The following is a 27,950-nucleotide window of genomic DNA, read 5'->3' as shown; positions in this document are numbered from 1 at the left end:
TTGGCCTAATGTAGCCCTAGAGCTGTAGCTTCCAAGCTTGAAATAGCAATTCAGCTTTCAAAAGAACATGATATTGTTCACTAATGCCCTGTTCCAGACTCTCTGCTGGGTGCTGTCTGAGGTTAAACCATGACACTCTTAAACCTGCAGTGCATCTCAGAGCAGTTGGCAGAAGAGAAAGGGCACAGTCCCTTTCCCAGTCTCAGATCTTGGTGACTGACTTCTGGTTCACTCCATCTGTCTGCTACATCATGTATTTGCATCAGCCCCACGTCTATTTCTCAGCTGTTTCCTTCTCCTGAATAACAGCTCTTCACCATACCTCCCACCAATTAGTATCGACTCTTCAAGGTAAGAATGCATATATATATTCATGTCAATTTTACTTTGATCTGATGAACTGCAGTGACAGAAAAAGAAGCCATCTGCCTACTATCACAGAACCTCAGCTACCAGTATAAAACCCTTCCCCTTCCATTACTAAAAGACTAATTCAGACTGAAAACAAATATTCTGAGAAAAACAGAACAAGCCAACACATGATGTAGACTTTGCATCTTCAAAGAACTGGGATACTTCCTCAACCTTCGAACAGAAACATGGATTTTGAGCCCCAACGTACATACAGAAGTCAGAAGCTTCTAAAGCTCTATCATGAGAAGTATTAATGCAACACCTGATGTGTTGGTGTCCTGTTATTACATGTCTGCAAATATTTCAGAGCCAGCAAGGAGCTAGGTCTCAACTCCCTTAGCAGGCAGATGTGTTTTTCACAGGTAAGGCAGCCAAAGCATGAAACCAGTGAAACCAGTAACATCTTCCCAGCTTCACTGCAATGAGAAAAGAGCAGCAAACACTAGAAAATCGAGTCCTTTTTGCCCTACATGCAATTCCTGCAGCAATTAAAGACATAGCTAACATAGAATCATAGAAGCCTTTTGTTTAGAAAAGACCTTTAAAATCATCAAATCGAACCGTTATCTAATCCTATTAAGGCTGGCGCTAACCCCCAGCACCCTCAGCATCACGTCTGCGTCTTTCAAACAGCTTCAGGGATGGGGATCCAACCACCTCCCTGGGAAACCTATTCCAGAGTGTGATATCCCTTTCGGTTAATAAGTTTCTTCTAATATCCGATCTAAATCTCCCCTGCGTGGGTTGTATTAGCAGGGAGACGAGACCGACATCCATCTCACTACAAACTTTCATTCAGGTAATTGTAGAGAGCAGTACGGTCCGCCCTCAGCATCCCCTTGTGCAGGCTGAGCAAATCCAGTTCCCTCAACATGCTGCAACTACGGGACTAAGAGACTAGATCCTGCCACAACGCCTGCTAACAACATGCCGCTGTCGTGCTTCCAGAGTCACCGTAAGGGCACGGAGAACACCGACGATTTTAACTGCGAGGAAGAGCAATAAGCGGGGTAGCAGCGCACAGGAGACTATCTACCTCACAGAGCTGCTCTCGCACAACTCTGGAAGGGACGGGACGGGGGGAAGAACGGCAACAAGCGCACACAGAAAGAGCGGGGAGGTGCTCCTCAGAGCGGACCCGCCGGCAGCCTGCGGACGGAGGGATGGGAGGGGTGAGCAGGAGGCGCGGGCGTCAGACAAAGCTGCCGGGAGGAGATGGCGGCGCGGGGGCGCAGGGCCGTGAGGTACGTCCTCTTCCCTCCTCAGCGGCCCCTGTGAGACTCGCCCAGAGGAAGGGAGGGCGCCCGGGGGCTACCGCCGAGTCCTGTACCGTCCGCTCACCTGCTTTGCCAGGAACCTGCTCAGCTCCGCGCTGCTCTTCTCGTTCCTGCGCGCCAGCAGCTGCAGCGGCTCCGCCAGGCGGATCCGCAGGTCAGCCATCCTCCTCTGCAGCCACCGGAGGGCGGACGGCACCGGGGGGCCAGAGGAGTCCGCGCGCACCCGCCCGCCGGCAGCACGTGGGGCGCCGGACAGACAGACGGACGCGCAGCTTCCGCTTCACCGGCACCGTCACCAGCCCGCGACGTCGCAGGCGAAGTGAAGCCAGCCGCGCCCTGTCGCCCACATGACGGCACCTCCGCGAAACTACAGCTGCCGGCATGCAGCGCTCCACCCGGCTGCCGCGGCAGAGGGCTTTTGCTGCATGCCGGGAGGCGTAGTCCTTTAGAAGCTTGGCGGAGCTCTCCGGATTGTAAGGATTCGCTCGGCAGTGCAGCGAGTTTCTCCTGCCCTCTCACAGAGCTGGAAGCTCGCCTGTGCAGCGATCGGCTTGGTGACCTTGTCTCGCCCTGTTCTTTGCTTCCCGAGGAGTCAACTGTTACTGTGGCTGCAGGACGTGCAAGCCTGGTCAAGGGCCATCACAGTCCTTGCCCCAAAGTCTTTGAAATCTAGGTCATGGTGCCAGCCGGAGTCCCGGCTGAGGACGGGCGGTGAGTAACGCAGAGGTGGTTCAAGCTCGGGAGGAAGAAGGCCGGCATTACGTTACCCTTTCCACGTCACTCTGACCAGCTCTCCTCGCCAGCCACAGCCAGCTCACAAAACCCCATCGGAGATCTAAGGCACTAAGCATGTTTCCAGAGGGGTTTGACGGCGGGCTTGCTGACAGCAGGGACCGGGCTTAAACTTCGGGCTTCTCGAGAGAGCTGTCAGAGTTGCCTCACGTCCACTCTACCACAGTAGCAGGGTACGGCCTTCCGCGATCAACTCACACCAGGTGAGTCTGCGTCGTTAACACATATCCCAGCCTGCTGGGGCCGCTCCTCTCCCCTTTCCATCCGCCAAAGCCTTTACAGGGGGGCCTGGCGACCAGAAGAACCCAGCGGGGGCAGCTCCGGCCCGCAGCCGCTCCGCCCACAGAACTGGAGCCCTCCCGGTTCCGCCCGGAGCCCCGAGGGCACCACAGCTTCCCGCGCTCCTGGCCGAGGGGCGCGCGGACCCGGGGGGGCGGAGCTAGAGAGAGGGGGCGGGGCGCCACCGCCTCGCGCTCCTTGTTTTGGCGCCAACTGTTTCGGGTCGGGGGCGGGGCCCGTTGACGGCGCGGCCGGGGCGCGCTGTGCGTCTGCGGTGATTGGCTGCCGCGGTCGGGAGCCCTGCCCCCGCGGCGCCCGGCCTGCGGGATCACTGGCGGCGGCGGCGGCAACCTGCGGGGTGTCGCGGGCCGGGGGCGGCGGCTGACCGGTGAGTGAGGGCTGTGGGGCTGCCGTGGCCGGCCCAGCAGGGCCTTCCTCTTCCCTTGCGTCCTGTCCCTTCTCTCCACCACTGGCCCGTTTGGGCTCGGCGTTATGTCGCCCCTCCGTTCCACGCGACTGCCTCTTCCCTCCTCTGCCACCCGTGCGCAGGTCCCGCCGCTCGGTTCAGCCCGGCCTGGTTTTGCCTACCGCGGGATCTGCGGCGCCGTGCTGGCCCTTCCTCCTGAGCGCAGCCTGCTCGCCCCGGTCCGCCGGTAGTTGCGCGGCGCGGGATGCCACCCGTGTGGCGGGAGCCGTTGTGCTGCTCTCGGGCCGCGATCGGCCCTGACCCCCAGGAGATCCCAGGCGCTTCCGCCGTGACAGGAATTGGGGCGGGAGCCCCTTCCCCCCGTTCAGAGCGGGTGAGGCCTGGGGAATGGATGAGGGCCGCTGCCTCTGAACTGGCAGGCTGCTGCTCAGTGCCTCTGCTTGCACCCACACCCGAGCCTTTATCGGCGCTTCTCTTTCGCATACAGCGGATGCTTTGGTGATGCAGGCTACTGCTTTCGCTTCAGAGATGCTTACGTATCAGTGCCGCAAGTGTGTGTGCTGGTAAAGTCATTCTGTGATAGCTGTTGTACATCCTATGGCCGAGCATGACAGTAGGTATTGGTAGGCAAAATACTTCTTACCTACCTCTGCTCCTTATTGGTTGTGGCTGGTGGTGTCAAGCAGGGAAACCTGGCTTTGAAACAGCAGAAAAGAAACTCGAATTGTCAAATCAGGTGATTTTAACTGCTTAAGACACTCATCCAAGTAATCTATTCAGACAGTGTAGTGCTTGTTTCAATATCAAAATGTCTTCGTGGGATCTTTATTTAATAGTATGAATAAAAGATACAGCTGAAGATCTTCTTCAGCATACTTACTTACAGTACAGGTAATGTTTAACTTTTTGTAGTAGAGTGTTCACATTTGTTATCTTGACCTTAGATTTTCTCATTTTGGTGTTGACTTGCATTGAAGAGCAAGGGCTACAGGTAGCTGAGGTGTAGTTGACGTGTTTCAAGATGCTGCTGTTACACAATGTTGTTGTGAAGTTGTCAATCTGTTGTCTTTTCTCTGATGTTTTGCTCCTAGATGGGGAAGCCATAGGGAGTTTGTATCATGGCAGCAGATGAGGATGGACTGGGACTGTTTAATATCCGATACAGCGGTAAGATGTGTTGCATTACTTAGTGTTTTGCAGTGAATTAAGGTAGGACAAATACTGATGTACTTCACCTGCAATAAAGTGGCTGTGGCACAGCATCATTATAAGATGTATTCCTTTGAAGTTTGCATTTTAAGCTGTAACTCTGCAGTTTTGAGGGGATCTCTGGGACTAGTCTGTCCCTTCTGTTCTACAGTGTATAATATACGAAGAAGCTCTTTACAGTGAGGGTGGTGAGACACTGGCACAGGTTGCCCAGAGAGGTTGTGGATGCTCCCTCGCTGGAGGTGCTCAAAGCCAGGTTGGATGAGACCTTGAGCAACCTGTTCTAGTGGGAGGTATCCCTGCCTATGGCAGGGGGTTGGAACTAGGTCTCTTACCACCTAAACCCTTCCATCATTCTATAATTTAAACTTTGCTGTATCTCAAAGTATGTATTTTAACAGGAATATCATTGCCTTGCTTGGTATTTTTAAGAGCAAATGCAGTCATCTGGTACAATATATCTAACTGAGGTACTGTAACACTATTTCCAATTAGTTGATGTGATGTCTATTTGTGAGATTCCCAGCCTCAGAAGAACTGTGAATATTGACCTTTAATAGTAGTAATACTTGTTGGAGAACTGGAGAGATACACATAGAAGGGATGAGAGTGATAAGGAGCATTGAAAAAAGGCATGAAGGGAGACTGAGGAGATTTGAATTAAAATGCTTTTACAGCACCAGTTAGTGTGTGAATAGATGGCAGTACTGAAACAAATCCTCTGAATTATCATGCAGATTGTTACAATACTTTGTTTAACTAAAAATGTTACTTTTAACAGTAGTGGTTTTGTCATACTAATTCTTGTAACATATTCAGTGTCTTCTAGAAATCAATTTCAAATTCAGATAAAGTTGACTTAGTTTATAATTTTAGACTTTATTTGTGCTTTAAGCCATATAATTTGCTTCCTACACAGCTCCTGTAGTATTTAGGAACTGATCTTGCAAGACTGTCGTTGGTCCTTAGTGACTGAATGTCTTTTCTCCAGGGTAGCAGAAACTTGTTGGATAGGATTCCTCTGTATTTTTTCAGTCTGTGCTGCTGCTGTTACTAGTCTGTGCAGTTCTAGGATGGCATCCAGTCTGTGCTGCTGCTGTTACTAGTCTGTGCAGTTCTAGGATGGCATCTAGTCTGTGCTGCTGCTGTTACTAGTCTCTGCCATGCTAGGATGGCATCTAGTCTGTGCTGCTGCTGTTACTAGTCTCTGCCATGCTAGGATGGCATCTAGTCTGTGCTGCTGCTGTTACTAGTCTCTGCCATTCTAATATGACATCTAGTCTGTGTACTGCTTTTACTAGTCTGCTGTTCTAGGATGGCATCTGTGCCTCCTTTCTAGAAAAGTTAGAGGTTGGAGTTCACTAAAGGTTTACTTCTGTCTTTGGTCTTTTTTCTTTAGCTGAAGCTTCCCCCTTCAAGGAAGGTGATGAGAGCTCAGTGGATATTTATGATGGCTTGGACAATGGTTTGACAGTTCCTGGTAGGTTAATTGTATCGTGCTGCTTGGCTTCAAGCTTTGTAGAGTCTGTGCTTCTTAGGGTGGTTGCAAGTAAAACAACAGTTAGGTTTAAGTTTACCCTTCGCTGGTGTAAATATGTGTTTATGTGCTTCAGTAGCTACTTGTTTTGATCCAAGACATGTATGTTACACTCAGTATAAGCAAAGCAGAGGATTCTTAAATCTGTTAGAATGATTCTAAGACAGTTTTCATGTGATGGTGACTATTTAAAAAGCCTTAGGCATACAAAGGAAGGCAGAGAAAAGTTAGATATTCTATCTTCACCTTGATATGAGACATTTTACACCTTGGGAAAAACACATTTGTTTCATGATTTTTAAAGAGTCTCAGGACCAGTACCACCACTCACTGATCATTAAAGTCCCCGTGAGAACTCCAGAACTGTGTGATACAGTCCATTCAGTACATCCTTTTAACCTTTTGTTACTTTCTGAACAATTTCACATGCTAGTGTAAATTAATTTCATCTTTTACCTTCTTTGAAAGTAAGAAAAGGACCCAAGAAGTGTGCTCTTTTTTCAGGTGTCTTAGTGCACCTTTGAATTAAATGCTCTTTCTAATATTTAAAGCAAGTGTTTCTGTGCTGACCTCATTTCTGTAAGGCCATTGAGTTTCTTATGGAAGGACTATGCAATGTCCTACAGCCAGAAAACATCTATGCATCATTTTCTCTTTCCATTTTATACTTGTGGCACCTCTGTTTGAGGTGCTGAGATGTGTTGTTTAGTCTACATAAAATATGCAAGGGGGAATACAGTGCAATGCAAACATTTCATATAGTCTAGTTCTGAGGGATCTTTCATTTGAAAAGAGGATTGGTGAGGTTTTTTTTTCTCCATACAGGTTAAGATGTTATTTGCATGTTGTCTTGCATTGTGTTAACAGCACTGCTTGCATTATAATTATTGTGCAAACAATTGAGATTCAGTTTTGAACTGAAATTAAGCCTGCAAATAAATCTGTGTTTCAAAGGTGCAGTAAATCAGGTCCTGTCAGTAATGCCTGTTTGGTGAATAGAGCACACAGGCTGATTTGAAGAAAAAGCACTCAGTAATTGGGGTGTTCAAGTGTTTGGTTTGGTCTTCTTTCATTTCTTTGGAATGACAGCTAGGGAGTTACATTTTTGGAGGGATTTTAAGGCAGCAAAGAATATTTATTCAACAAAATAATCACAGTATTCAACCCCACACCAACTCTACAGTAACTCTATTTCACTCCAATCAACTGATCTGTTTGTGAACATGTAGGTCATTGCTGTCTGATTATTCCTTTTCTCAGTAATTTTTGTGTTCAAATGCAAATGTTTCCAGGGTCAAGTCTGGCCAAAAGCTGCCTGAGTTGAGGGATGAACACAATTCATGCTGGTTTTCTGCTGTCTGTTGGCTCTGGAATTGTGGATCTTCAGATCACTGCTAAAGCATTGCCCTTCTTGCTTTGTAAATTAGATCAGTTTACTGTGAGTTAGCTCTCCTTTGACTTAAGCAGCTTACTAGACAATCATAAAATGCACCCATCTTTGTTCTTAGGTACCCTGTATAATTTTTTATTGTTCTAACATGGTGTTTTCAGTTGGACTTCAATTCTCATCATTACCTTTTATGTGAATGTAAATTGGATCAGGTACTCCAAATAAAACTAATGTGAATATTGGAATTCAAAACAGGAATTTCTCCAGATAAGGTCATAGGCTTTCTTCAATGACAGAATGCAACCTGGCCAGAAACATCTTTACCTAATTGATTTTCTTTCTACAGACAATTCTGCTCCAAATTCTACACCAGCTGGAAACAGCTTAAATTTATTTGATGAGATATTGATCGAAGAAGGGACTGCAAAGGAAGCATCCTACAATGAGGTGTGTATTAATATCATGTGAGTAATTCTGGTGCTTTGAAGCTTTTTATTCCAAATTTTCATGTGTAAAGTGCAAAATATGTCAGGTTGCCCAGGGAGGTGGTGGAGTGGCCAGCCCTGGAGGTGTTCAGAAAAAGACTGGATGAGGCACTTAGTGTCATGGTCTAGTTGGTTGGATAGGGCTGGGTGCTAGGTTGGACTGGATGATCTTGGAGGCCTCTTCCAACCTGGTTGATTCTGTGATTATCAGAATATAGGGAAACTGGTTTAAAATAAGTAAAACCAAGAGTGTACCATGAAATTACATCCACAAATTCATCAGAATAAGCAAATTCCTCACTCTGTGACCCAGTCTGTTCACATGTAGTGTCCTTTACTTGTGTTTCATGTATCAGCTGTGTTGTATTCTAGTTAAATAGAACCATAGAATCAGTCAGGGTTGGAAGGGACCACAAGGATCATCTTGTCCCAACCCTCCTGCCTTGGGCAGGGACACCTCACGCTAGATCAAGCTGTCTAGAGTCTCATCCAGCCTGGCCTTAAAGACTTCCAGGGATGAGGCTTCCACCACCTCCCTCGGTAACCCATTCCAGTATGTCACCACCCTCATGGTGAAGAACCTCTTCCTAACATCCAGTCTGAATCTACCCATTTCTAGCTGTGCTCATTTCTCCCAGTCCTATCATTACCTGACATCCTAAAGAAGTCCCTCCCCAGCTTTCTTACTGGCCCCCTTAAGATACTGAAAGGCCACAATAAGATCACCTCTGGGCCTTCTCCTCCCCAGACTGAACATCCCCAACTCTCTGTCTCCTCATAGCAAAGCAGCTCCAGCTTTCTGGTCATCCTTGTGGCCTTTCTCTGGACAGTTTAAGCACATCCCTATCCCTCTCGTAATAGGGGCTCCAGAACTGGATGCAATGGTCCAGGTGGAGTCTCACTGGTGTGGCGTAGAGGAGGAGGATCACCTCCCTCTACCTGCTGGCCACTAGGTTATAGCAAATAGATCATGGATTTATCTTATGTGTAGTGAAATTTTACCCTTGAGTCTGAATACAATCATATAATAAAAAACTATGTCTAATGAATCAACAGAACACTTACTCATGTAGCATCCTCTGTTCTGGTCCATAAGACACATCTTAATTCACTTGAGCTTTGGAGGAAAAAGAGCAGACATGCACAGATAGCATTTACTATAGAAGAAACAGGAGCAAAACTTCCAGGAGTCTACTAAGTGATGAAAAAAATCACTTTGAAAGCAGTTGACTCTTTAAGCATTACAACAGAGAAGTTCTCCATTCTTCTGTGAAAATTTTGTTGCCATCTACCTTTAAAAAAGGACTCCTGCCAGATGTGTTTTATGTAATTTTGTGATTTTAACAGGAGCATGTCCTTTGCAGTCTATTTTGGCAGTCCAGGTTTGTTTGTAGTAACTTTTTGATGTGTTTTCCTTTGTCAGATTTCATCTAATAAAAACCAGATAAGTAGGGTCTGAGAATGCCTCCTCCTTGGTAATAGTGTCTTTAATTTCATAATACTGTGGCTTCCTGTTACTGTCTAGCCTATTACTGTTGAGCAAGCCCACATGAATTTACCATTATTTGAGTATTTGTGATGTTTTAGAGACCTGTGGGAACATATTGAAGCTTTTTTTGGTTAAATATGTTACTTTTGGGGGAAAAAGGCAACACAGAGTTTTGTAACCTGCGTTGTTGTGTTAACTAACTATAAATCCAGCTGAGTAACACTTCTGTGCTGTGAATTCTTCTCTCTTTGACAGTTGCAGGCAGAATATGGAAAATGTCAGCAGCAAATTAAAGAATTGATGAAGAAATTTAAGGAGATACAGGCACAGGTACTGTAGTTCAAAGGGCAATGTTGCGATTTGTGTGAAGCAAACTGAATATTGCTTTGGGAATCAACTTTATATAGTTTCCAGAATTGATCCATCCTGTGGGTGGTTTGTAAAGCATCTGTGCAGGTGCCAGTAGCTTGTTCTGCTGGGATAGCCTACTGACAGTGGGTCAACTCATTTGACAGAATCACAGAATTGTCAGGGTTGGAAGGGACCTCACAGATCATCCAGTTCCAACCCCCCTGCCATAGGAAGGGACACCTGACACTAGATCAGGTTGCTCACAGCCACATCAGCCTGGCCTTAAAAACATCCAGGAATGAGGCTTCCACCACCTCTCTGGGCAACCTTTCAGCACAGTATCATTCTGATAAGGCTGACCTGCTCTTCAGCTTGGGTTAGTATGCCCATGCTGTGCCATTCTGTATACTCATTTTATCATATAGCTACATTATCCTGGGCAATTCTCCAGTGTGCTCCTCTGTGTATCACAGATCTAGTCTCAAAGGTTCCACACTTAGCATCATTAAGCAATGTTTCTGCCCTGTGACACCTCGGTATTGTTTTCTGCAGTAGAAAAGACTGGATGAGGCACTCAGTGCCATGGTCTAGTTGACTGGATAGGGCTGGGGGATAGGTTGGACTGGATGATCTTGGAGGTCTCTTGCTACCTGGTTGATTCTATGATTCTTTCTGAGCAGGCTTTACTGAGGAGAATTATCTCTTGGCAGATTAGCAGATAGGGCTCTAGAAGACTACATGTAGAAATACTGGAATGATAGGGCACCCAAAGTTGGTTTTGATACCTTGAAAGATATCTTCCTCTGAAAGTGCTTAAAAGCTACAAGTTTCATTTGAAAAAGTGGCCAAAACAATAATAAATTGAGTAAAGCAATGAAGCAGAGAAGTGGATTGTTATTTTTTTTAGTTCTATGACTACCTGATTTATGGCATATTTCAGTGTAAATAAATTACATCCTTCAAACTTCTTAAGTAATTACCAAGATCACAAACAGGAGTATAAATGTGAGCTATATTAACAAAAACCAAACAAACAACAAAGCCAAACCAAACCCACCTCACACAAAAGTAGCAAAACAAAAACCAAACCCAAAGAAACATCAACAAAACCCCCAAGAAATGACAACCCCATGAAAACTCTTTTGAATTTCAATCATTCTGACTTAATTCTGACTTCTCCAAAATGGTTTCTGTATACTCTACTGCCAGTTTGCATGTGATGGGACTTTTTCTAATGGTTATCTGGTGCTGGTTTTCATTACATGTTTGGATACCCAAGCTAATTCTCCTTTTCTCTCTGTACCTATTTAAAACAGAATGTCATTCTACAGAATGAAAACCAGGCCCTCAAAAAGAACATTTCAGCACTTATCAAAACAGCAAGAGTGGAAATTAACCGTAAGGATGAAGAAATCAGTCATCTCCATCAAAGGTACAGCTAGACAGAATGGAAAACATATCTGCTGGCTGATCATATTTATGTACTTCTGAGAAACATTTCTATGTATTTTAAGTAGAACTAAGTAATGAAGAAAAAAGTGTTACTTAATAAATATCTTTTTGGTTTAGAACTGCTACTGTCAGAGGCTTGATGAGGTCTCAGGTTTCTAGATGAAGAAAACTGAAGCTGAGAGAGGCTATGAGGATGATCAGAGCTCATAGGAGCTCCTTTCCTGTAAGGACAGGTTGAGAGAGTTGGGGTTGTTCAGTTTGGATAAGAGAAGGCTCCAAGAAGACCTTATTGTAGCCTTTCAGTATCTGAAGGGGGCCTACAAGAAAGCTGCTGAGGGACCTTTAAGGATGTCAGGTAGTGATAGGACTAGGGGGAATGGATCCAAGCTAGAGAGGAGAGGAGATTCAGACTCGATGTTAGGAAGAAGTTCTGTACCTTGAAGGTGGGGAGACACTGGAACAGGTTGCCTAGGGAGGTCTTGGAAGCCTCATTCCTGGATGTTTTTAAGGCCAAGGTGAATGTGGCTCTGAGCAACCTGATCTCATGGAGAGTGCCCCTGCCCATGGCAGGGGGTTTGGAACTAAATGATCCTTGAGGTCCATTCCAACTTGTTCTGTGAAAGTGGGGAGGAATCCAAAGGGTGACCACTTGCCTCAATTTCTTTTTTGTTTGTTTTGTTGAATCACCTGGGTTTGGTGGGTTTCCTACCCATCTTGTGTATTTCAAAGCACATAATATTGAAAGCTCCAGAACTAATTACTCAGCTCCATAGAACTTTTCAGACAGCAAATGAAAAAATAAACTAAGGGGCTAGATAAATTTAATGGGGAAAATATGGATGTTATCAAACTTTATTTTTATGCCTCCTTTTTGTTTTTACAACTTGAAGCTGAAAGAAAGCATGAAAATAAAAATCTAGAAGTAGAAGGATTTGTTGCAATTCAGCTTCAGTTATGTTTAAATAAATTTAAAAGTAATGTGACCTTGGTTTCTTTTCTTTTATAAACAGGCTATCAGAACTTCCCAATCACCGAAGTAATTTCGCCAGAACTTACCTTCCAGGATCAAATAATGGAAGATGCTCTGAGATGTGTAAAACAAAAGATTCCAAATTCAGGCCTTCTGATTTAGGTGACAGTGTGAAGGTGGAGCATAGAGTTAAAAATGAATGTTCAAAGGATACACATCACAGTTACTCACCTCATAATACAGATGATGGGAAGGCTATCATGGAAAAAAGGAATGCTCCATATTTGCTGAAACACCCTTCTGAAGAGCTCTGCAATGGTGGTACTCACACGTGTCTGCCAACCCATGATCACAGTTCCAACAAAGATAACAGAAAGGAAAGAAAAGAAATTAAAAGCAATGAACAGTACAGTAAGGAAAATGTCAACAAATACAAAAGAGAAGTACATCAGAGCATGGGGAGCAGTGGTGATGGAGAAGAGGGGAATCCAGATCCTCAGCAAAAGCTGAAAACACTTTCAGAGAAGGCTAGTAAAAATGAGTTGCAACAAAAAAGTCAGAGTGTAAAGCTGAAATGCAGTCCAAGTGCAGAAAGAAGAGTAGAAAGGAATGCTTCTTCCTGGGAGAAACAAACTGCTGGTAAAGACAGATACCAAGCAAGAGGGGAGTCGTATGCTGATGAGAGGTCACAAAATGTATTAAAGAAAGACATTAAAACACATGATAGAGATGAAAAAAATGCTAGCCAGAAAAATAAACCAAATGAAAAGCCACAAGAGCAGCCAAGGAGGTGTGGTAGAGGGAGTAGTCCACTCTCAAAGAATGAACATTCCAAGAGCCTTCATGAATCACGTAAATGTCGCTTGGAAGAGTCTAGAAAAGGCAAAGATACTGACTGCAAGAGAGACAGGGGCACAAACGATCACACTTCCCGGGAGGGAAGGACTTCACCTTCTAGTGCCAACAGCAGAGAGCATAAACATGCACGCTTGAAGGAAACCAGTAACAGATACGAATGGGAAACAGCACATTCCAAATCAGAAAGGCACAGAACTGAAGAGAAAAGGAAAAGAGAGAGAGAGGATCAGGATGAAAATAGACATTTTAGAAATGGAAGAAAAGTTTCGAGAGAGATTTCTCACCCATCTGTGAAAGAATCCAAGAAAGGTACAGATGCTACAAAAAGTGAGAGGAACAAGTCCTACAAGTTAGTAGACACATCCAGAGTAGCAGACAGCTTGAGAGACCATAAAGCTCACAAAAGTAAAGATGATCGCACTGGGACAAAAAGGAAAGATTTAAAACTCAGCTTTATGGAGAAGCTAAATTTAACTCTCTCTCCTGCTAAGAAACCATGTCTCTCTCCAACAGGTGGGCTTAAAGCACTTTCACCAAAGGCCACTGATGAGGGAAATACAGAGCTCACACTGCAGGCAGAGCTCTTGGATTCAGACCACCCTGTTAACTGTGGTCCCAAAGAACAAATGAATTCAACTCGGCGAGTTCTGGACAGTGCAGCTCAAAGCAACATGGAACCAGCAGTGCCTGTTTGTGCTGATTCTGAAAATGAAGCCTCGAGAGTAGCAACAGCAGATCCAGCACGGTCTGGAGCATCACCAGCAGTGGCAACTGATGAACTGAGCTCAGAAACCTTACCAAAAGGAGAAGTGGGTCAGGTACTGCCCCAGGCCTTGCCAGGGGCAGCAGAGGTGCTAGTTCCTGACGAGATGGAGGCACAAATATTGTCAGAAGCAGCAGATACTTGTGATCTGGTTGAATCAGAAGCTGCAGCAGCAGTGACAGATCTGAATCACTCTGAATATTTGCCCCAGGAAGTGGCAGGGAGCATGGTAGAGTGTGAAGATTTGCCTCTGAAAGTGGGTGTGACGCAGTGTGATGAAGTACCAGAAGCAGAAGTGTTAGAATGTGAATCTGCCCTTCCAGAGCCAGCTGCAGAGAAGAAAGAGGAACATAAGATATGGCTAGCTACTGACATAGAAAGCTCAGAAGACAAACATGACTCTCAAAACCTTGTCTTGGATGACTCAGAAACCAAAGGTTTTGGTGACCTGGAGTCCCATGATGTTGCAGATGGTATCAGTGGAGCAAAACCAGACTCTCCATTGGAAGCAGTGAAGGACATTGATCACCTGGCTGCAGAAAACTTGGAATGTCCCACTGAGGATATGAATACATCTCAGTCACTTGACAGAACTATATTAACTGACAGGAAGGAACCATTACTTGACCAGAATGCTTGTGACCTGAAGCCAGACCTAACTGAAATCAGTGCAGCAGCATCTTCTCTTAGTGGTGAGATGTATCCTAGAACTAAAGAGAGAGAAACGAACCCAGTTCCTGTTGATGATGACAGCTCAATACTGAGCATTGATCTCAATCACTTGAGGTATATTCCGAAGGCAATCAGCCCTCTGAACAGTCCCATGCGCCCTCTGGCTAAAGCACTTAAGATGGAAAGTCCCTGCAAAGGTCTGGTGAAGAGTTACAGCAAAGGTATTTGTACATTCTAATTTCTTTTCTGCATGAAAACTTAGAAGGTCCATTAATGGAAAGCAGAAGTTACAGGAGGACAATGTTTTCCCTGTGAGGGTGACAGAACACTGGGAGAGGCTGCCCAAGGGGGTTGTTGAGTCTCCCTCTCTGGAGGTATTCAAGAGCTGTCTGGATGCATTCCTGTGTGATCTGCTCTAGGTGATCTGGCAGGGAGGTTGGACTGGATGAGCTTTTGAGGTCCCTTCCAAACCCTTACATTCTGTGGTGGTGTGATTTTTAGCTCTGAAGTTAGAAGCCTAGATGATGTCTTTATTTTCTTACTAATGTCATGCATGTCAAATGTTCTGTGTCACTTCAGTTGACTAGCTGTGGCTTCTCCTGGCTCAGAATTCAGTGCTCACCTTTCTGCTGCTCTGCAGGTCAAGGATACATACATTAATATACATTTTGACCATTTTCATCTCGTGCTTTGCTTTCTCAAAGCATTGAAGCCATTAGTTTGAAAAGGTAACAATCCTTGTAAAACTGACATGGAGGCAGTGAGGGGATGTGGTTTTGCTCCTGTAAAATCTGTATCAAGCAAACACTTCCAAATATTGCTTTAAAGTGTTCCTCTTTTATTGAGATCAATTTAGATACGATCTTTTCAAGATGAAGTGTTTGGTAGAGGTCTTTAAGCATCCTGTGTGCAATTGAACAGAAGAGTGGTTTATTATTGCCTAAAATTAACTGCAAATCTCATTAATCAGTACATATGCACTTCAGGGGAATTGTAGTAGAGTGGAAATGAGCTTATCTTTTCATCTTTTGTAACATGCTGCTGTGGAGCTAGTTGTAATAGCTCATTTTTCATAGCAAAATGCCATTTGGTTTGAATTTTAAATGACTATTAAATGCATGTCTAATGCTATCTTGAAAACACAAAGCATGCAGTACATTTATTTGTCAGGCAGAGCAAGGCATGCTAATTGGTAGAGTTTTAGCCTTCCCCTGGCATATCTCATTCCTGTTATTCAGGAACTTGAACTGGAGGCCTTCTACGAAATTTCTTAGGCAAAAGCTTTTTGTGCTGCTGTTGTGCTTATTTACAGTGCTGACTACCAGCACTGCCTCACAAACTGATAGAGTAACTTCATCCTGTCTGCAGTGCCTACTAGTCTTCTTTGTTGTTGTTGTTGTTTTTCAGTAAGTCAGTTTATTGAAGAAACTCAAAAGAACCTTTTTAGCAGCCCCAGGGAAAGGTAGTTGGATGCAAACATGAATGAGTTATTTGTTAGTGGTTTGGTTTTCGTTGTACAACTGTTAAGAAAAGCCACATTGCGCTTTAGAACTACCTGCAAGGAGGTTGTGGAGAGGTTGGTGCTGGTCTCTTCTCACAGGGAATTAGTGGTAGAACAAGAGGGAATGGCCTCAAGCTGCCACTGGATAGGTTTAGACTGGACATTAGGAAAAGTATTTCAGGGAAAAAGTAGTCAGGCAGTCCACTGGAGTGGACTGCTCAGGGAGGTGGTGGAGTGACCAACTCCAGATGTGTTTAAAGGACGTTTGGATGTGATACTTGGGTCTACAATGGTGCACCTTGTAGAGTAGGATTATGGGTTGGACTTGGTGATTCTGAGGAGCTTTTCCAATATGAATCTTCCTATGATTCTGTGATACTATACAGAATCACAGAACTTTAGAAGTTGGAAGGGAGCTCCAGAGATCATCCAGTCCAACCCCCCTGCCAAGGCACGATCACCCAGGGTAGTCCACACAGGAATGCATCCAGGTGGGTTTGGAAAGTCTGCAGAGAAAGAGACTCCACAGTCTCTCTGGGCAGCCTGTTCCAGTGCTACCTAAAGTTTAATCCATAATGATGTTCAGGTTAAAATCTAGGTTGTGCAGGGATCTGCAAACTCTTTGAAGGAAATGGTTCAAAGCTGATGGAAACTGTTAGATTTTTCTGTGTTTAGTGGATGCATTTGTGAGATAAATCAGGGTTGGGTTTTTTTTTTGGGGTGAAATGTTGAGTTCTTACTTGATCTCCAAAGCTCAGGAAAAGCCCTTTAAACTAGCAGCTGTTGAAACAAACCTCCCAAACTTGGTAAAGCTCAAAGATCCTGTGGCCATTTGAGCTAGATTTCTAGCTCAGACATAAGAATATTCAGAACAGAGAAACTTAAGAGCAGAACCTCTGAGTGGAGAGGTAAACATTTTAGGGATAGGCCACAGAATGGCAACAGTGGATAAGTTAATATCATTTCATTGGAGCATCAAGAGCTTTTTATCTAGAGCTTTATATCTGGAAGCACAGCTTGCACCTTCCCCTTGCTGTTTCTGCCACTTCACCTGCTCCCACTGCTGTCTTCCCCCGCTGCTGTTTTGAGTGCTAGTGCTTTGCTGCTGCTTGACCCCTTCCCCATCTTCCTTAAGGTTGTTATATTTCTCTAGTAGTTTATTTCTCCTTATGTTGTTAAACTACAAGAAATACAATTTCCTTCTCCCTGACTTTTCCAATAAAATCCATGTTGTAATCAGTTTACCAGGGGAGGGATCCACCCTAACCCGGGACAGGACCTGAGTTGTCAGTGGTGGTTTCAAATAAACCATTCTGCATGGACACTTTAGAGAAGTGTCCATTGGAATGGACTGCCCAGGAACGTGGTGGAGGCACCATCCCTGGAGGTCTTCAAGAGAAGACTGGATGAGGCACTTAGTGCCATGGTCTAGTTGACTGGATAGGGGTGGGGGATAGGTTGGACTGGAAGATCTTGGAGGTCTCTTCCAATCTGGTTGATTCCATGATATTCTGTGACTCTTGCTGGTTTATCTGAAAATGTCTGTTTGTCATTGTGTTCTTTCTGGTGATCAGCAAACTGTTTTCTTTTCCTAGATGCAATTCCTGAAAGTCCAGTTGTCATCTGTCCTTCAAAGAATTTGTCAAAGGAGGTAAACAAAGAGAACCAAAAGCCAGTTAGCATGTCTGATGAACACGCGGAGATGGAGTCCCAGCTGAGTATATCTTCAGATGAAATAGAGGAAGGAGAAATAGTAAGTAGTGATGAAGAGAAAGCTAAACCAGAAAAAGGCTCTGAGAGTACAAAACCATCAAACCCAAAAGTTTCTCCTAAGGCAGGAAGCTTGAGCAGCAATCCACGGGATCAAAAGAGCGGAACTGTGCATTGCAGCAAGGAGAATGGGAAATACGTTTCTGTGAAGGAAAGTACAAAGAAGAATGGAGAGAGGCATAAAAATCAGAGTTTCAGACCTTCGAAGGAGCTGAAGAAAAACAAAACAGTGAGCATTGCTTGTCTTGAAAAAATAGTTCATGTTGTTGTTGAACCCTCGAATGTGCAAGAAGTCATGCAGATGCTGAGAGCCGTCCGAAAACAAATGAGGAAGAATTACATGAAGTTCAAGGTACACTTCCCAGTTCAGCATTTTCACAGAATTATAGAATCTGGCATCGTAAATCTTACATCATTAATAAAACACCTGAACTTTTCCAAGATGTCCACGTTAGGTGAGACCTTAAAATTGAATATCTGTGGTATTATAGAGTCCAAACTTAAGCAAATCAAAAAGCACGCCCTAGTTGACCGTCTTTTTGAACAGCAAGTATCAGATATGAAAAAACAGCTATGGAAGTTTGTAGAGGAACAGCTTGATTACATATTTGAGAAGATAAGGAGGATGATAATAAAGCTGTGTGATGTGGGAAACGTGAGGAGTGAGAGCGAGGAAGGGCAGCTTGACAGAGCAGGAAAGCAAAAACACAAGGTCAGTCATAAAAACGATGCCCAGAGATCTAGAAGAAAGTCACTGAAAGCCAGACCCCAGAAGCCTGAAGAGTACATCCTTTCAAAGCAAATTGTGGATTCTCAGCAGCCTAAGCCTCACCAGGAGAAAAATAAACCAGAAGCACCAAAAGCTGCCTTTACCAAATGTCTTAACTCCATCGACAACACGAGGAATTCCCAAACCAAAGTGCACCTCTCTAAAGAGAGTAACTTGCAGGGCACTCTCACCCCGCTGAAAGGGGTGCAATATGAAAAGGACAGATTCCAGCTCTCCAGGGATGCTAACAAGTCTGACCTCAGCTACGAGCTTCTCACAGAACAACAAGCCTCCAGCCTTACATTTAATCTCGTAAGTGATGCTCAGATGGGTGAAATTTTCAAAAGCTTACTGCAAGGTTCTGATCTCTTAGACAAAAACGGTGGCAGTGTCGACCGGAATGAGTGGGAATTCAGGACTCCAGAAAAACAGTTTTTAGACAGTCATAAATTCAGAGGTAACACTGCTGGGCTGGTGCAGGAGATTGCTCCAAAGGAAGCATGTGTGGAATCTCGAGCAGTAGAAGATATTAACTGGCCTATTGTTTCACCTCTAAGAGCTCCTTCCTTAGGATCTAGGCTTCAGCTACCTGTTGATCCAGATGTATTGGATGAAAGCTGTATGTTTGACCTTCCTACAAGTGCAGCTTCATGTAAAGAAGACGACTGCAGCTTACAAAAGAATAAATCATTTGTTTCTTCTATCTTACTTGAAGATTTGGCTGTTTCCTTAACTATTCCTTCCCCCTTGAAATCAGATGCTCACCTCAGCTTCCTAAAACCTGAGAGTAATCCTAGCTCAACTCCTGAGGGTGTTCTCAGCGCACATTACAGCGAAGATGCACTTCTTGAAGGGGAGGATGCCACTGAGCAAGACATTCATTTGGCTCTGGAGTCTGATAACTCGAGCAGCAAGTCCAGCTGCTCTTCGTCATGGACAAGCCGGCCTGTTGCTGCGGGTTTCCAGTGCCGCCCCAGCCTGCCGATGCAGGCAGTAATCATGGAGAAATCCAACGATCACTTCATTGTCAAGATCAGGCGTGCAGTGCCAGCGACCTCACCAGCGTCTGAGCACGTGGCCTCGGCGAAGGAGGGGTGGGCATCCTCGGCCAAGAGTGAAAGAGCAGAAGTGAGGAGTGGGGGAAAAGAAAGGACAAGTCAGAGTGCCATAGCAGCCGCTGTGCAAGGCAACGTCAAAGCCAATCTGGATAAGACTAATTGGTTGCCTCATGTCAGCACTGGACAAGAACAAAATCCTGCCTTACCTCAGCCTCTGAAGGAGTCTCATGATAGCATTGGAAAGAAAGGAACTACTGAGTTGCTTGGACCTTCTAGAAAGTCTTCAAACACAGAGAGCCATGACACTAAAAGCTCAGATGAGGGCTCTGAGCAATCTCAAGCACACGGACTGGAAGTATCTGAAAACATGAGTGAAGTGGGTATTAGATCTCACTCTTCTTTCCCTGCTGGCTGCAGTGTGGAGTCATACATAGACTTAACAACAGATGATATCGTTGGTGAAACTTCACGTAGTGCAGCAGAGTCCACGGCAGACAGCAGGGCTCAGGAAACTTCTACAGGAAACTCAGAAGTCAGCGATAAAAAGGGAGAACTGGAAGAGTGCTCTGATGCATTTATAGACTTAACAGAAGAGCTTTCCAATGAGACTGTAGCAAGTGAATGTAATCTTGAGAGGAAATCCACTTCAAATACTGATACAAGATGCCAGATAAGTACTGATGATAAAACGAACAAAAGGAGGAGGAAGGAGAGTGTTGAAGAGAATTCCATCTCAAAAAGGCGACGAAAAGAAACCGACTCAGCAGGTGAAGGGAGTGATGCCAGTGATGGGAAGTCTGAAGAGGTACATTCAACACCCAAACAGAAGAAGAATGAGTTGCAGCAGAACTCTCCTTCTTTCAAAGACTCTTCTCCTTTGCCTTCAACTGCTTCATCGCCTAGTTTGTATGCCAAAAACATCATTAAAAAGAAGGGAGAAGTAGTAGTTTCCTGGACGAGGTAATTTCTGACTTGGTCTGTTTGATTGTTTCAGGTTTCTTGATTATGTGATAGCATGAGAAGTGTGAAGAAAAAGCTATTTAGTTGATGGCCAGAGTTATTCAGCAGCTCTATATCCTTCTGTAAATAGTAGAGTGATGTCCTGTCTGTGCAGGATGGCTTTGTGAGATTGATGTCTTCTCTTAAGAGTAGTGTTGAAAGGTGCCAGAGTGTCTTTTGTCTTTTTTTCCATAACAGCTGTCTAAGGGAAAACAAGAAATGAACAGGCTTCATAGAATCAAATTTATCATAATTAATATAATCCATATAAGCCTTTGGAAGAGAAAACTTTTTAGTCATTTCTTAAGTAGGTTAAATCAGGTTTGCCTTGAGAAGGCACCTTCCATTCAGCATAACTGGTGAGAGACCTTTTAGCCTGTTGGGTAGTGCTAGAGTCATAGAATCACAGAATCAGTCAGGGTTGGAAGGGAGCACAGGGATCAGCCAGTTCCAACTGCCCTGCCATGGGCAGGGACACCTCACACTAGATTAGGCTGTCTACAGCCTCATCCAGCCTGGCCTTACACACCTCCAAGGATGTGGCTTCCACCACCTCCCTGGGCAACCCATTCCAGGGTCTCACCACCCTCCTGCTGAAGAACTTCTTCCTAGGATCCAGTCTGAATCTACCCATTTCTAGCTTTGTTCTATTCCCCTACTCCTGTCAATACCTGACATGCTAAAAAGTCTAGGAGTAGGGGGAATGGCTCCAAGCTAGAGAAGGGGAGATTTAGATTAGATGTTAGGAAGAAGTTCTTCACCATAAGAGTGGTGAGACACTGGAAGAAACTACCCCAGGTGGTGGTGGAAGCCCCCTCCCTGGAAGGCCAGGCGGGATGTGGCTGTGAGAAACCTGATCTAGTGTGAGGTGCTCCTGGCTTGGAACTGGATGATCTTTGAAGTCCCTTCCAACCCTGACAATTCCATGACTCTGTGCTCTTCCATCAGTTGCCTGCTGCTGTTTGAGCTCATGCTCTGTAGTTTGGAATTGTAGCTCTGCCTGTGCTGTGTTTGTTTGTGTGCATGTACACATACAGAAATGCTCACAGGTTGTAAAAATCACTTTTGCTACAGAAATGATGACCGAGAAATTTTACTGGAATGTCAGAGAAAAGGACCTTCAAGCAAAACATTTGTGTCCTTGGCCACTAGACTGAACAAAAGTCCAAACCAGGTAGGAGCTATCATCCCTAAATCTGTTAACAATTACATCACCACATTTACGATTGGAGCTGAAGGGAAACCTTTGGAGATCATCTGCTGGTTTGGAATAGTTTTTTTTCCCCCTTGTGCCTTTTGTTGGGGAGGGATTCCTGGCAAAATAATCTTGGTGTCTCCATATCACTTCTAAAAAATATAGGGATATTGCCCAGGGGTTCTTAGGTACCTGTTTGATTGATTGGTGCTTTAAAACTGCTGTGTCTGGTCATAAGCCAGGGACAGCAGGATTGTTTCTGTTGTTGAATCAACAGTTAGATAAAGAAGGTTAATTCAGGGAGGCTCAAAGCCTTTGCACATATTTAGTGAACTGGAAAAGGACTGAAATTAAAGATGTAAAACAAAAATACCAGGATGTTGCAGAAGGGACATTTTTCAAGGAAATGTTTCCTTTTTTGCTTAAATTAAGACAGCTTCAAAACACAGATGCCAAACTGCTGCAGAATGTTTTCAGACATTTGCATGCAACATTTTCACTTGTCTTGAATTGTTATCTTAATCTCTACCCTGCAAATCTGAAGAGGGAGAAATGCCCATCTGACAAAGTTGGGCAATCCTGCATGCTCAGGATTTGGCTTTTAGAATGCTGTGTTGTTTGATTACAGACCCTTTGTGGGGTTTAGAAGCTGTCAGTGAGCCACAAAGATGATTAAGGGAAGGGAAGGTCTCTCTTACAATGAGAGACTGAAGGAGATGGGGCTCTTTAGCTTGAAGAAGAGGAGCCTGAGGTGTGACCTCATCGATGGTTATAAATATGTAAAGGGTGAGTGCTAAGAGGCCCTGCTGGGTGATGCCCAGTGGCAGCACAAGGGGCAATGGGTGGAAGCTGAGGCATAGGAAGTTCCATGGAAATTGGAGGAAAAACCTTTTCCCTGTGAGGGTGACAGAACAGTGGAACAGGCTGCCCAGGAAGGTCGTGGAGTCTTCCTTCTCTGGAAATATTGAAGAGCTGTCTGGATGTGTTCCTCTGTGATCTGCTCTAGGTGATGCTGCTGTGACAGGAGGTTGGACTGGATGAGCTTTTGAGGTCACTTCCAGTCCAGGACATTCTGTGGTTCTGTGAAAAGAGTGTTGGCTCTGCCTTTATGCAACTCTTACCAGCTGATTATGCTGTGGCTGGTGGATATTCTATATCAATAGGCATATAGCAATAAGAAAGACTACCTGAGAATTGAATGAGATCGCTGTGTGAGCTGTAGCTATGCTCAGCCAGAGGATGTTTCATTCTCATCTACAGACTAGTTCTGTAAAATCCCTATTTGGCAGATTGCTGCACAATGAGCCATAAACACCTGAAGCAATGGTTGTGGAGGAGGATAGAAAATACTCAGTAAACTCTGGGGGGTTTGGAGTACACAATAAGCTTTTGGCCTTGTATTTGAGTCGTACTTACAGTTACACTCTGTAAAATTCAAGTCTAACTGACTTTGAAGCCTTCATTTTTTCTCTCCTTGTTGTAAGGAAACCTGTCTTTAAATCAGTAGTCGGCTGTAGCATGCTGCAATTAAACTGGAGGCTGTTTCAGATGTCAAAAGTATGACTTAGAAAAGTAAGACTTCCTGCATTGTCTATGTTTAGCCCTTACCTGGGGCTAAACTACAGCAGTGATTCTCTTACCTGGTGATGCCTCAGCAGAGTCAGGGGATCAGGAAAAGGAGATTCACAGCTTGAAATGAAAATGGATTTAATAAAATAGCCAAAATGGTACAATGTATATAAAGTTATACTCAGCCTGGAAAAAATGCAGCAGTTCTCAAGAGCAGGAAGAGGAGCAGGGTGAGAAGGGGAGTTCAAGCAGGAAGCTGTGCCAGGATTCTCCTTTCTTCTTAGCAAACTTCCCTCTTTATACTGAGTGTGATGCCTGAGGTCAGGGGTACATCTGTGAGCCAGGTCCAGTCAGCTGTCCTGGCTGACTCAGAGCTGCTGAAGGCCTGCAGCCCGTGGCTGGTCTGGGATCCTGTCCCAGCAAACCAGGACATGCATCCAATTAATCTGTTAAGGGAGCTTCTAAAATATCCCACTAAAATTTATTGGAAACAAATAAAACAACAAAAAAAAGTGTTTTGGCTTTCTTTTAATGCTCTCAGATCACTTTGTCTTGGTAGGTTTGTCTTGGAACCTTAATGATATGTCTTTATTTTTTTGTCCTCCATTAGGTCTCGGAAAGATTCAAGCAGTTAATGAAGCTGTTCAAGAAATCCAAGTGCAAGTAAACTTACTACCAAGTTGCTTTCATGGTTACAGGGTTTAGATGTTACCAGTAATGATGGACTGCAGCCACTGCATTCATATGCTGGGATTAGTGGGAGATATCCAAGTGAAAGTATTCGGTTTGGCCAATCTGATGCACTATTCATTATTTACTCACTGTCCACATTTCCTCTGAAGTGGTTCATGAGAATAACAGAGAGGGAACTTTGCAAACAAACTGGCTAGGGGAGAATGAACATGTACAAATGGAGCAGCAGCGTTTCCGGGGGCGACATCTCCTGTAGGCTGAATGTCTTCTGTGAGCAAAGACAAGGGTGTGGAGTCAAGTGAAAATGGTGACTCTTGCTTAACAATGAAAAGTAAAGAGTGCTTTGGAATCCAGTTGGTAGATAACCCTGGAAAATGAGAGGTGCATTGTCTTAGCTAGCTTGAAGCACATTCATAGAAGGTAAACCTTCCCTTAAAATAAGGCAATGATAGCAATGATATTAAAAGCTGCTTACCTCATAATTGGATTCTGATGGCAAGGTGGTTCTTGCTGCTTTGTCAGTTGCTCATAATGGGCTTCAGGGAGTGGATCTGGGCCATGAATATGGGATTAATTGTCAACCTTAAGCCATTTCTTTGTTTTCAACACCTAAGCCATTTCTTAACGACTTCAGTGTTCAATGGGGATGCATTAAGTTCTGTTTGAGGGTGCCCATCTGTCATCATTGACAGTGGAAGGAGAAAATCTCAGCCAGTTGTCTAGCCTAGGCCCTTAGCTTTCTGGTTTTGAAGTCCTAGGAGTCCCAACCTTTGTGACAGCAAAGCCAGTCATTGATGCAGTGAAGAGATTCTCAGTTTCTTTTAAACCGAGACCTACACTAAGGAGCATTCCTTTACAAAGACCTGGCTTGCAATGTAACAACATTTTGCAGTTCTGGTGACCTTCAAAATTCAATACTGAGAATCTTTTAAATAAGTGAGAGGGTTTTCCCCATGAAAAATGTACATTGCATTTTGTTTCATTTTCCAATTACTTTTTTTTACTTTGGAAAAAGGCAAAAAAGTTTTCTGCTTCTTTGCAGAACAGTTTTCTCTGGTTTTCTGCTTCACATTACACCTGGGAAAGGTCCTTAATTTAGATCCTCATCTTGAACATTTTGGTTTTAAATAATTAAAAAATACAATTGACTTTTTTTTTTTTTTTGCATTGATTTTGAACCAGTCCTTTGCAGTTTTAATGAAATATGGTTTTATGCTTATTAAGCAGAAGAAAAGCTGTCTGTAACAAAAGAAAAAGCCATTTGCAAAGCTTGTCAGCTTGGCATGTTTTGACAGCAGTTGTGTCTATCTTTACCAATTGTTTAGTACATTAGAAATTCATTTTTAAAGAACTCTTGTAACTGCTTCCAGTTCTACCAGTACATACTAGAAGTGTGTGTATGTATATATATATATATACACACACACTCACATCTCATAGCCTTTAACCCATGATTCTTAAAAGCTTTTTTTTTTCCCCTAAGGAACATTCCTGGAAGTCACACAGGTATTTGTATTGGGCATTCACTGATAGTTCAGGCTTTGTTCTGCACTAAGGATCAGAATGGCTGTAGCCTTTATTCAGTCAGAATATCTACTGTGTTTAGTTAGGCTTTAAGAGCCCCACCTAAGTACATTGCCTTTCAACATGGATCAAATTAAGGGGTTGGGTTTTCTTTTGTTTCTTCATAAGGCAGTGCCCGGTTCTTCCATTTCAGCATAATGGGTTTTTGCTCCCTCTCCAGCTAATGGGACAGACTTCTCACTCCAATAAACCATAAGATAATTTGTTAGTGCCTTGCCACTGACACCACAGAAGCACTGTAAACATGACCAATGGAGTGGATTGTGACGCTGCCAAGCAGTGCATCATCCTCACTTTAGGCAGTGCTCTGGAAACAGTTACAAGAAATGACTTGAGTGGGTGATGATGTCAGCTCTGGCACTCTTCCATGTTAATGTGCTTGCTCCAGAAGGTTTGCTTTTGATGATGGAGTGCCATGTTCATGCTACAGCAGCAGCACCTAGGGGCTGCACTGGGGGATTGGCGTACCCTACCCGTGCTTGTTCTTTAGAAACGTTTGTGACAATTGTTTGCTCGTTGGAGGTTTAGGTCTAACTGAAGCTGTTCTCACAGTAGCCAGTTTGCAGAGTAGCATTCGTGTCTGGGGGCAAATCAGACTCTACTAAGAGTATTCTTTTAACCATATCTTTAGAGATCAAAATGTGCACAGTAGCGAAGGCACTGAGGGAAGTAGTTTCTCTCTACTGAACTCCTTCCTCTGTCTCAAAAAAGCAGGCAGAATTTTGTTACAAAGTTGTTTATTCCTTGACTGTTTGTTTACTTTCTTACCTGGGGCAGGGGGGGAGCAACAGGGGTTTGACTGTTTTGGTTCTAACTTTGAATCCACTTTTGTAAATAATGAAACTTTTGGGTTTGTTTTTTTTTTAATGGTCTGTTGTAAGTATGTGTACAGGTTCCTATGTGGTCATGTAAAATACCTGATGTGTGTATATACATATCTATATAAAAATATATTGTATAAAAATAGAGGGAGCTTTGTTTAGCCAAAGATGATTTTTTTAACTGTACGAAACTCCAGGTTTATTTTGTATAAACTAAATAGTTTGCTTACTGCAACAGTAATGCAAATTAAAACTGTAAAGTTCACACACACATACATGTTCTTGTTGAACAAAAGTTGGTTTGGAGTTGCTTTTGTACCTTTGTCTGTAATTTATTTCTCCAACAAGAGTTTTGATACCTAGATGCAAAATGTACTGTATGTAAATCTACAATCTTTAGTTGTGAAAGCTCAGGTAAATGAAAACCTTTTCTACAGCTGTTGGCTGATGGCTTGATGACTCCAAATGCTGTCAAGCAGCATCAGAATTGCCTTCTGTTTGTACAAATGAGTAGCTCTGTTGATATTCTGGCCAATAAACATAGAAGCAATCACCTGCTGCTCTGATGCCATTACTGCTTGTTTCTTGGTGGACATGACTGGATAAGAAGTTGGACAGTTTCACAAACTGCAGGAGATCTTCAAACCACTTAGGAATTACAACTCTTTTTTTCCCCTAGCAGTACTGGATTAGCATTAAGTGTAATACTACAAAGGAGAGAGCCCTTTTTGGCATCCAAGGCTTCTCCCTGGAGTAGTGTAGCTGGCAGCCCTTCAAGAGTTATACTCCATTTTGCTGTTACTGAAGAGGTGACAATATGCAGTTTAAAAACCCATAGTGGAAATTCAAGAGAGCAGGATTTGTTTGAAAGCAACAAAGTTGTTCAGGACCAAGATTAAGTTCTTCACCACAAGAGTGGTAAGACACTGGGAGGGGTTGGTCTTAGAAGCTGTGGATGCCTGGAGGTGTTTAAGACCAGGCTGCATGAGGCTTTGAGCAACTTGGTCTAGCAGAAGGTGTCCCTGCCTGGGGCAGGGAGGTTGGAACTAGATGGTCTTTAAAGTCCCTTCCAACTCCAGACATTCTCTAAGTCTGTGATTTATGGAGATACACAGAGCAGTGAAATCATAGAGCATCAAGTATTGAACTCTGAGAGTTCCTCTCTATGGCATAGTCCATCTACATCCAATAATTGACTGGCCTCCAGGCATTTCTTTCTGGTGTCAATTCAGCAACCCACAGCTATTTCCATTAAGTCTTTCCACTAAAAGCAGCTTGCAGAATGATTTTTAGCAATTTGTCTTCATGAAGGCAGACAGCAGTACTAAAGCACACCAAGAAACAAGTTTAAGGATTTCTTAGAAGACTCTGACATCAATCAAGAAGTGTTTCAGGAGTAAAATTGGCTTTGAGAGGAAAGATGGGTAAGTTCCAGTGGTGGCTGGCTCATCCTCTCCCATCAGAGCTTGAAAACACTGTGCTGTGCCAGCAGAAGCAAACCCAGCCAGGTCACAAGTGTCAATACAGGGAAGAAAAATAAATACAGGGAGGAGCTGCACAGCTGTTGTTAAACTGAAGAGGCCTGTGGTTTGAATCTGTGAACTTGAACATAGTTGTCCTTATTTT

The 27,950-nt window shown here is 44.0% G+C and overlaps 2 protein-coding genes across 4 annotated transcripts in view; one reads left to right on the top strand and one right to left on the bottom strand.

Moving 5' to 3' along the window:
- MDN1 (midasin AAA ATPase 1) overlaps nucleotides 1–2,970 on the bottom strand; it is a 128,034-nt gene extending 125,064 nt beyond the window's left edge. Inside the window, exon 1 of the mRNA XM_064169384.1 lies at nucleotides 1,756–2,970. Within this exon, the coding sequence (XP_064025454.1) occupies nucleotides 1,756–1,854 (99 nt within the window). The 5' untranslated portion in view covers nucleotides 1,855–2,970. The remainder of the gene's footprint in view (nucleotides 1–1,755) is intronic.
- CASP8AP2 (caspase 8 associated protein 2) lies at nucleotides 2,350–26,877 on the top strand. Of its 3 annotated transcripts, none has more exons than XM_064169382.1 (10): nucleotides 2,350–2,686; nucleotides 4,281–4,356; nucleotides 5,798–5,878; nucleotides 7,672–7,772; nucleotides 9,555–9,629; nucleotides 10,967–11,082; nucleotides 12,113–14,586; nucleotides 17,462–20,423; nucleotides 21,537–21,636; nucleotides 23,837–26,877. In XM_064169382.1, the coding sequence occupies exons 2-10, from the start codon at nucleotides 4,308–4,310 to the stop codon at nucleotides 23,891–23,893; spliced, it is 6,015 nt and encodes a 2,004-aa protein (XP_064025452.1). In that variant the 5' UTR covers nucleotides 2,350–2,686; nucleotides 4,281–4,307; the 3' UTR covers nucleotides 23,894–26,877. The 3 variants fall into 3 exon arrangements, with proteins under 3 accessions (XP_064025452.1, XP_064025450.1, XP_064025453.1); XM_064169380.1 differs by lacking the exon at nucleotides 2,350–2,686 and adding an exon at nucleotides 3,076–3,150; XM_064169383.1 differs by lacking the exons at nucleotides 2,350–2,686; nucleotides 5,798–5,878 and adding an exon at nucleotides 3,076–3,150.
- The last annotated feature ends 1,073 nt before the right edge of the window (nucleotides 26,878–27,950 follow it).

This window comes from Pogoniulus pusillus, chromosome 31 (genome assembly GCF_015220805.1).
Source record: "Pogoniulus pusillus isolate bPogPus1 chromosome 31, bPogPus1.pri, whole genome shotgun sequence".
NCBI lineage: Eukaryota > Metazoa > Chordata > Aves > Piciformes > Lybiidae > Pogoniulus > Pogoniulus pusillus.
This window is presented reverse-complemented; position numbering and strand designations above follow the sequence as displayed.